The sequence below is a fragment of the Babylonia areolata genome, chromosome 21 (assembly GCF_041734735.1).
Source record: "Babylonia areolata isolate BAREFJ2019XMU chromosome 21, ASM4173473v1, whole genome shotgun sequence".
Classification (NCBI taxonomy): Eukaryota; Metazoa; Mollusca; class Gastropoda; order Neogastropoda; family Buccinidae; genus Babylonia; species Babylonia areolata.
Window position 1 is genome coordinate 28,370,322 of NC_134896.1, and position 10,000 is coordinate 28,380,321.

Sequence of the window (10,000 nt, forward strand, 5' to 3'; positions counted from 1 at the left end):
ACCAGTGATCACGAGGAGACTTAAATGTATGTATCTCAATAACTAATTAAGATGATTGAATTCTGTTTTCTGTGTCTTATTCAGAATTCTCTGTACTTTCAGACAAAAGAATATTTTGTGAATTTTTACCATTATCCTTGATTTTCGCGTGCACCATCACATTTTTGCTTTCCCTTTTTTTTTCCCCAGGAGAAACGGGCTGCTGTCCTGAGCTTTGGTTTGGAACAGCATAGACATCTGTTGTGAGCTGTGAGTCTTCAGGACATCACATATGAACACCCTGGTGACACAGGTCTTCTTCTGTGGACTGGAATTTAACCCCTAGACTGCCGCTGACGAGTGTGCTGCATACAGTCGGCGTTGTCATCTCACGGACTTGGAAAAAAAACACAACTGAGCTTTGCAGGTCAGTCAGGGTGGTAACGTTTCCATTGTTTTCATAATTATATTTTTTATATTATAATTATTATTTATTTATGTAAGCTTATCTATTATTTATTCACCTTTTTTTTTCTCAAGGCCTGACTAAGCGCGTTGGGTTACGCTGCTGGTCAGGCATCTGCTTGGCAGATGTAGTGTAGCGTATATGGATTTGTCCGAACGCAGTGACGACTCCTTGAGCTACTGAAACTGAAACTGAAACTGTTTTCATTTGTACTTCTTCCTGTCTTTGGGGCTGCGTTATTATTGTGAGCAATGTCAGTTACACCGCTGTACACAGTGCAGGAAAAGTAGATAGTGCACGTCAGATTCACGCTGGACTCTTCTCACTTCGGAAAGTTTCATCCACCAAGGTGAGGCGATCAATGAAATTAAAGGATCTTATGTGGGGTATCTTCCCTGCTGTGTGAGGTCTTCAGGATCGCATCTATTACATTAACGTTCTCTCAGTTTTTAAAACGTCACAAAAAGATATTCTCTCTCTCTCTCTCTCTCTCTCTCTCCTCTCTCTCTCTCTCTCTCTCCCTCTCTCTCATTTCTACCGATGCACAGAAAAAAAGAATGGTAAGTCATACTGTTCATCGAATGAGCCGTAGCCTATGTGTTCAGTTAACTATTACGTGCTAATGAAAATACCGATGGCGGAAATGATGTACGGGGTTTGTAAATGACGGAATGGAAATCATCAGAACCAACGTTAGCCAGCGTTTTATTGTGTTTTGTTCTGGTGTTATGACTGAAGTCAGGTCTTCCCCCCCCCTCCCCCTCGCGTACACTTCCATACTGTTGCATCGTTTTATTGTGTTTTGTTCTGGTGTTATGACTGAAGTCAGGTCTCCCCCCCCCCCCCCCCCCCCGTACACTTCCATACTGTTGCATCGTTTTATTGTTTTGTTCTGGCTTTATGACTGAAGTCAGGTCTCCCCCCCCCCCCTCGCGTACACTTCCATACTGTTGCATCGTTTTATTGTGTTTTGTTCTGGTGTTATGACTGAAGTCAGGTCTCCCCCCCCCCTCCCCCCGTACACTTCCTTACTGTTGCATCGTTTTATTGTGTTTTGTTCTGGTTTTATGACTGAAGTCAGGTCTCCCCCCCCCCCCTCGCGTACACTTCCATACTGTTGCATCGTTCTATTGTGTTTTGTTCTGGTTTTATGACTGAAGTCAGGTCTCCCCCCCCCTCGCGTACACTTCCATACTGTTGCATCGTTTTATTGTGTTTTGTTCTGGTTTTATGACTGAAGTCAGGTCTTTCCCTCCAGTACACTTCCATACTGTTGCATCGTTTCACGCTCTTGTCAGCATTTTGCCTGTGTCGTCAATCCTTGGAGGTATCATCAGTTCTAGGTTCGCCTTATTGTCCAAACCATGAACCGGGCAGCCTTTAAAGTACTTTTAGAAATTAGTTGCATTATTTGTCGCGCGTTCCTCGCCCCTTTTATTGTTTGAAACAACCTTTCATATTCACAGGCCAGAGTGGGGGAGGGAATAGAAAATTCAGTCAGGAAGGTTTTGTGGAACAGTTCAGATTACTTATTCAGTCAGGAAGGTTTTGTGGAACAGTTCAGATTACTTATTCAGTCAGGAAGGTTTTGTGGAACAGTTCAGATTACTTATTCAGTCAGGAAGGTTTTGTGGAACAGTTCAGATTACTTATTCAGTCAGGAAGGTTTTGTGGAACAGTTCAGATTACTTATTCAGTCAGGAAGGTTTGTGGAACAGTTCAGATTACTTATTCAGTCAGGAAGGTTTGTGGAACAGTTCAGATTACTTATTCAGTCAGGAAGGTTTTGTGGAACAGTTCAGATTACTTATTCAGTCAGGAAGGTTTTGTGGAACAGTTCAGATTACTTATTCAGTCAGGAAGGTTTTGTGGAACAGTTCAGATTACTTATTCAGTCAGGAAGGTTTGTGGAACAGTTCAGATTACTTATTCAGTCAGGAAGGTTTGTGGAACAGTTCAGATTACTTACTCACTGCTTCTGTCCCGAAAGCAAATTTGGTGATTTTCGTGACGTCCTTTATTTCATTTTACACGTGTGTTGCTCATATTTTGTCACGAAAGCACACCGAATCTCCACTGAATGAGCTTTACGCATTCCTGTAGCGTTTTTCCTGATCTTGTGTGCCGTTTTCTCGTGAAATATTTACATAGATCAGTCGAGAAAACGTCATTTGTTATTTGTGAAACGTTTCAGTGTTTTGTAGTTACTTCAGATTCCATCGACACCCTCTTAAAAAAGTGTCTCGAATTCCTGGCTAGAGTAGCATTCCATGAAAGCTTGGTAAAAGCTCTTTTGTGATTTGAACATATTTTGCTCTCCACACGTTTCTTGGTGAACGAATCTGTGCTATTACCATAATTATCAGTCCCGCATCGATCTGTCAGTGACACTCCACTTTGGATACTGACGCTATCCTGAAATTTAGAGTGAGAAAAAAGGTTTATTTCGACTGAAAGCAATCGGAGAGTATCGATGAACACATCCTGAATATTGCAGCCGGATTTGAAGTGGTGGTGTTGTGAATATCCATATTGTCAAACAGTCTCAGCGCGCGTGTTGATTTTGATTAAAGTTTTCGAAAGTGTAACTGCCTTGATTCTCGAGGTAAACCCTTCAATTGTTTCTGTAAATGGGAGTTCTGCCTCTCGTGGAATCACCTCATTTTCCTTTCCAGGTTCTTGCGTCGAAGCAGAATGGATACCTTCTTCTGTTTCTTAGTGTGAAGTCTTTTGAAGCATTCCACTAGGACCCCTTTGCACTTCTGAATTCGCGACATGATTTTGAAACCTCTTCAAGTCTGATCTACAAGTGGTCTTCCCTGCTCTTGAAGGAGCGCCTGTGAGACCATCTTGAACGCTCTTCGGGTTCTTTGCAAACATCTGGAGCATTTTGTCCGCATCATTTTTGTGAATCTGTGTTGTACCTGAACGCAAGTTCTTTACGGAATTATATGAAAGCTGTTGTGCACGTCTTTGTGCCTAGTCTGCATCCACATGTTCTTCTTTTGGAGTTTTCCCCAGCACATGACTATAGTGTGTTCTGTGAGGATACGTGTCGTCAGCTGTTAAGTCTCTCACAGCGGAAGGGACGAACGAGCATTGCCATGGAGTATTTGTTGTGAAATCTCCCCCAGAAAACAACATTTCCAAGGAGTATACGTCCTGCTCCGGAATATTTGTTTTGAAACCTCCCTCACAAGACAAGAAGAAGAAGAACAACACACAACAACAAGAAAACCACTTCTTGGGACAACGAGTGCTGCTCTTGAGTATTGGTTGTGAAACCTTCCTCACAGAGCAGCAACAACAGCAGCAGCAACAGCACCACCACCACCACCACCACCAACAGCAACAGAAACAGCGTCAACAACGACACAAAAAACCACTTTCTGGGAATAAGACTGGAGCACTTCTCTGGAGCATTTGTTGAGAAACGTCTCACAAAACACCACCACCAACAAAATGGTGAACTCACTTCTTGGGAACATGAGTACTGCTGCTCTTGAGCATTTGTTGTGAAACCTCCATCACACTTACCCCCCCCCCCACCCCCAACCCCACCCCCTTACCCCACCACCTCCAACAACAACATCAAGAAATCCTCTTCCTGAAAATACCAGCACTGTTGTAGAGTATTTGGTTGTGAAACCATCCACATCGAACAAGAAGAAGAAATCCACTTACTGCTCCAGAGTATTGGCTGTTGTGCAGCTTTCCATGGGAAACACCGTCACCATCACCACCAACAACAACCACTACTGCAACAGTAACAATAACAGGAAGAAGAAAACCACTTGCTGGGAATACTAGTGCTATTCCGGAGTGCTTGTTGTGAAGCCCCCCTACACTAAAAAACAGCAACAACAACAACAGTAACAACAACAACAGTAACAATAACAGTAACAACAACAATAACAACAGTAACAACAACAATAACAACAGTAACAACAACAACAACAACAATAGCAACAGCAACAACAACGCGAAAACCACTTCCTGTGGATACGAGGGCTGCTCCTGTGTATTTGTTGTGACCCCCCCCCCCTCCTCACCCCCCCACCCCACCGACAATAAACAACCACAACAACATCGACAGCAACAAAATCACTTCCTGGGAAAACCACCGCCACCACTACAACCACAACCACAACCACAACAAAAACAACAAGAACAACAAGGCCACTTCCTGGGAAAACAGCAACGTTAAAAAACAAACAAAAAAACAGCTTGGGTAAGTCGTGCCCCTCCTCACTGTTTCCCTTTGGGAAGAAACATAACATACACATGCCCACACCTTCCCGCATCAGCCAGCATCTGTAGCAGCAGCATCAGACAGCAACAGGAAAAGCAGCAGCAACAGTAGCAGCAGCAGCAACAGTAGCAGCAATAGGCAGCAGCAGCATCAAACAGCAGCAACAACAGCAGCAATAACAGCAGCAGAAAACAGCAGAAAACAGCAACAGCAGGCGCAGGAATGGGCTGTATACGAGACAAGCCTCTGAAGGGCATGTGTAGGCCCGAGGAACAACAGCAGCAGAGGCCTTGCGGAGGCGGAGGAGGTGGAGGTGGTGGTAGCGGAGGGCGAGGAGGGGCGGTGGTGGAGGAGGACGCGGTCGTGGTGGGGGTGGGGGTGGGGGAGGAGGTGAAGAACGGGCCCCAGAGCAAGATGACGGCGGTGGCCAACTTCTCCCACGTGGTGCAGGACCCCCGGATGCCCCTGACGGTCCGCCAGTGCTTCTCCCTGGTGCAGTCGTGGAAGGCCATCAAGCGCAACATCTCCCAGACCGGTGTGGAGATGTTCATCAGGTGGGTGGACTGTGGCGTGGTGGTGTTGTGTTGGTGTAGTGTTGTGTTGGTGTGGTGTTGGTGTGGCGTTGGTGTTGGTGTGGTGTGGTGTTGTGTTGGTGTGGTGTTGGTGTGTGTGGTGTTGGTGTGGTGTGGTATGGTATGGTCTTGGTGTGGTGTTGCGTTGGTGTGGTGTGGTGTTGTGTTGGTGTGAGTGTGGTGGTGGTGTGGTGTGGTATGGTGTTGTTTTGGTGTTGTGTGGTGTTGTGTGGGTGTGGTGTGGTGTTGGTGTGGTGTTGGTGTGAGTGTGGTGGTGGTGTGGTGTTGGTGTGGTGTTTGTGTGGTGTTGGTGTGGTGTGGCTTTGGTGTGATGTTGAGTTGGTGTTGGTGTGGTGTTGTGGTGTGGTGTGGTGTTGGTGTTGGTGTGGTGTGGTGTTGGTATGGTGTGGTTTTGATGTTGGTGTGGTTTTGATGTTGGTGTGGTGTTGGTGTAGTTTTGATGTTGGTGTGGTGTGGTGTTGGTGTAGTTTTGATGTTGGTGTGGTGTTGGTGTGGTGTTGGTGTGGTGTTGGTCTCTATTTAAAGTATACCATGTCTCTATTTTAGTATACCATTATCCGTCTGGGTCTGTCTTGTCTGTCTGTCTCTGATGTTGTGTCTGTGCCATGTCGTGTTTTAGTAGAGTTCTCTCCATCTGTCTCTGTCTGTCTGTCTGTCTGTGGTGCTGTGTCTGTGCCATGTCGTGTTTTAGTAGAGTTCTCTCCATCTGGCTCTATCTCTGTCTGTCTGTGCCATGTCGTGTTTTAGTAGAGTTCTCTCCATCTGGCTCTATCTCTGTCTGTCTGTGCCATGTCGTGTTTTAGTAGAGTTCTCTCCATCTGGCTCTATCTCTGTCTGTCTGTGCCATGTCGTGTTTTAGTAGAGTTCTCTCCATCTGGCTCTATCTCTGTCTGTCTGTGCCATGTCGTGTTTTAGTAGAGTTCTCTCCATCTGTCTCTGTCTCTGTCTGTCTGTGCCATGTCGTGTTTTAGTAGAGTTCTCTCCATCTGTCTCTGTCTCTGTCTCTGATGTTGTGTCTGTGCCATGTCGTGTTTTAGTAGAGTTCTCTCCATCTGTCTCTGTCTCTGTCTCTGTCTGTCTGTTGTGTTGTGTCTGTGCCATGTCGTGTTTTAGTAGAGTTCTCTCCATCTGTCTCTGTCTCTGTCTGTCTGTGCCATGTCGTGTTTTAGTAGAGTTCTCTCCATCTGGCTCTATCTCTGTCTGTCTGTGCCATGTCGTGTTTTAGTAGAGTTCTCTCCATCTGGCTCTATCTCTGTCTGTCTGTGCCATGTCGTGTTTTAGTAGAGTTCTCTCCATCTGCCTCTGTCTCTGTCTCTGTCTGTGGTGTTGTGTCTGTGCCATGTCGTGTTTTAGTAGAGTTCTCTCCATCTGTCTCTGTCTCTGTCTGTGGTGTTGTGTCTGTGCCATGTCGTGTTTTAGTAGAGTTCTCTCCATCTGTCTCTGTCTCTGTCTGTGGTGTTGTGTCTGTGCCATGTCGTGTTTTAGTAGACTTCTCTCCATCTGTCTCTGTCTCTGTCTCTGATGTTGTGTCTGTGCCATGTCGTGTTTTACTAGAGTTCTCTCCATCTGGCCCTGTCTCTGTCTCTCTGTCTGTGCCATGTCGTGTTTTAGTAGAGTTCTCTCCATCTGGCCCTGTCTCTGTCTCTCTGTCTGTGCCGTGTCGTGTTTTAGTAGAGTTCTCTCCATCTGGCTCTGTCTCTGTCTCTCTGTCTGTGCCGTGTCGTGTTTTAGTAGAGTTCTCTCCATCTGTCTCTGTCTCTGTCTGTCTGTCTGTGCCATGTCGTGTTTTAGTAGAGTTCTCTCCATCTGGCCCTGTCTCTGTCTCTCTGTCTGTGCCATGTCGTGTTTTAGTAGAGTTCTCTCCATCTGTCTCTGTCTCTGTCTGTCTGTCTGTGCCATGTCGTGTTTTAGTAGAGTTCTCTCCATCTGGCCCTGTCTCTGTCTCTCTGTCTGTGCCATGTCGTGTTTTAGTAGAGTTCTCTCCATCTGTCTCTGTCTCTGTCTGTCTGTCTGTGCCATGTCGTGTTTTAGTAGAGTTCTCTCCATCTGGCCCTGTCTCTGTCTCTCTGTCTGTGCCATGTCGTGTTTTAGTAGAGTTCTCTCCATCTGTCTCTGTCTCTGTCTGTCTGTCTGTGCCATGTCGTGTTTTAGTAGAGTTCTCTCCATCTGGCCCTGTCTCTGTCTCTCTGTCTGTGCCATGTCGTGTTTTAGTAGAGTTCTCTCCATCTGTCTCTGTCTCTGTCTGTCTGTCTGTGCCATGTCGTGTTTTAGTAGAGTTCTCTCCATCTGGCCCTGTCTCTGTCTCTCTGTCTGTGCCATGTCGTGTTTTAGTAGAGTTCTCTCCATCTGTCTCTGTCTGTCTCTGATGTTGTGTCTGTGCCATGTCGTGTTTTAGTAGAGTTCTCTCCATCTGTCTCTGTCTCTGTCTGTGGTGTTGTGTCTGTGCCATGTCGTGTTTTAGTAGAGTTCTCTCCATCTGTCTCTGTCTCTGTCTCTGTCTGTGGTGTTGTGTCTGTGCCATGTCGTGTTTGAGTAGAGTTCTCTCCATCTGTCTCTGTCTCTGTCTCTGTCTGTCTGTGGTGTTGTGTCTGTGCCATGTCGTGTTTTAGTAGAGTTCTCTCCATCTGGCCCTGTCTCTGTCTCTCTGTCTGTGCCATGTCGTGTTTTAGTAGAGTTCTCTCCATCTGTCTCTGTCTCTGTCTGTCTCTGATGTTGTGTCTGTGCCATGTCGTGTTTTAGTAGAGTTCTCTCCATCTGTCTCTGTCTCTGTCTGTCTCTGATGTTGTGTCTGTGCCGTGTCGTGTTTTAGTAGAGTTCTCTCCATCTGTCTCTGTCTCTGTCTGTGGTGTTGTGTCTGTGCCATGTCGTGTTTTAGTAGAGTTCTCTCCATCTGTCTCTGTCTCTGTCTCTGATGTTGTGTCTGTGCCATGTCGTGTTTTAGTAGAGTTCTCTCCATCTGTCTCTGTCTCTGTCTGTCTCTGATGTTGTGTCTGTGCCATGTCGTGTTTTAGTAGAGTTCTCTCCATCTGGCTCTGTCTCTGTCTGTGGTGTTGTGTCTGTGCCATGTCGTGTTTTAGTAGAGTTCTCTCCATCTGTCTCTGTCTCTGTCTGTGGTGTTGTGTCTGTGCCGTGTCGTGTTTTAGTAGAGTTCTCTCCATCTGGCTCTATCTCTGTCTCTGATGTTGTGTCTGTGCCATGTCGTGTTTTAGTAGACTTCTCTCCATCTGTCTCTGTCTCTGTCTCTGATGTTGTGTCTGTGCCATGTCGTGTTTTACTAGAGTTCTCTCCATCTGGCTCTGTCTTGTCTGTCTGTCTGTCGTCATCAGTTATCGTTTTATTTTTCGGGATCTTTGTTGACCTGGCGCTTACTGAGAACCGTCACGAATAACAAGCCATGCTGCCGGCAACAAAAAAACCCAGAAAGAACAGTAATGATTGAACACTAAGATGTGGACCTGCCAACTCCGCCAACACCACCAACACCACCAACACCAACAACAGCAACAACCACAACATTAACACCAAAAACAGCAACACCACCAACATCAACACCAACAACATCAACACCAAAAACAGCAACACCACCAACACCAACACCAACAACACCACCAACAGCAACACCACCAACATCAACACCACCAACAGCAACACCACCAACATCAACACCACCAACATCAACACCACCAACATCAACACCACCAACATCAACACCACCAACAGCAACACCACCAACATCAACACCACCAACATCAACACCACCAACATCAACACCACCAACATCAACACCACCAACATCAACACCACCAACATCAACACCAACAACATCAACACCACCAACAGCAACACCACCAACATCAACACCACCAACAGCAACACCACCACCATCAACACCACCAACAGCAACACCACCAACATCAACACCACCAACAGCAACACCACCAACAGCAACACCACCAACAGCAACACCAACACCACCAACAGCAACAGCAACACCAACAACATCAACACCAACACCACCAACACCAACACCACCAACATCAACATCAACACCACCAACAGCAACACCACCAACATCAACACCAACACCACCAACAGCAACACCAACAACAGCAACACCAACAACAACACCACCACCACCAACATCAACACCACCAACATCAACAACATCAATACCAACGACATCAACACCAACAGCAGCAACACCACCAACATCAACACCACCAACAGCAACACCAACAACAGCAACACCACCAACAGCAACACCAACAACATCAACACCACCAACATCAACACCACCAACATCAACACCACCAACATCAACACCACCAACATCAACACCACCAACATCAACACCACCAACATCAACACCAACAACATCAACACCACCAACATCAACACCACCAACATCAACACCACCAACACCAACACCACCAACATCAACACCACCAACACCAACACCACCAACACCAACACCACCAACACCAACACCACCAACATCAACACCACCAACAGCAACACCACCAACATCAACACCACCAACATCAACACCACCAACACCAACACCACCAACATCAACACCACCAACATCAACACCACCAACACCAACACCACCAACATCAACACCACCAACATCAACACCACCAACATCAACACCACCAACATCAACACCACCACCAACATCAACACCACCAACATCAACACCACCAACAA

At 46.2% G+C, this 10,000-nt stretch overlaps 1 protein-coding gene and 1 long non-coding RNA gene across 2 annotated transcripts in view; both read left to right on the forward strand.

Annotated features, from left to right (window-relative positions):
- Positions 1 to 3,975, forward strand: part of LOC143296511 (uncharacterized) — a 27,256-nt gene extending 23,281 nt beyond the window's left edge. Inside the window, exons 2-3 of the long non-coding RNA XR_013057151.1 lie at positions 190 to 406; positions 3,121 to 3,975. This is a non-coding gene — a long non-coding RNA (uncharacterized LOC143296511). The remainder of the gene's footprint in view (positions 1 to 189; positions 407 to 3,120) is intronic.
- A 383-nt stretch (positions 3,976 to 4,358) lies between these two features.
- LOC143296457 (neuroglobin-like) overlaps positions 4,359 to 10,000 on the forward strand; it is a 324,409-nt gene continuing 318,767 nt past the window's right edge. Inside the window, exon 1 of the mRNA XM_076608396.1 lies at positions 4,359 to 5,251. Within this exon, the coding sequence (XP_076464511.1) occupies positions 4,920 to 5,251 (332 nt within the window). The 5' untranslated portion in view covers positions 4,359 to 4,919. The remainder of the gene's footprint in view (positions 5,252 to 10,000) is intronic.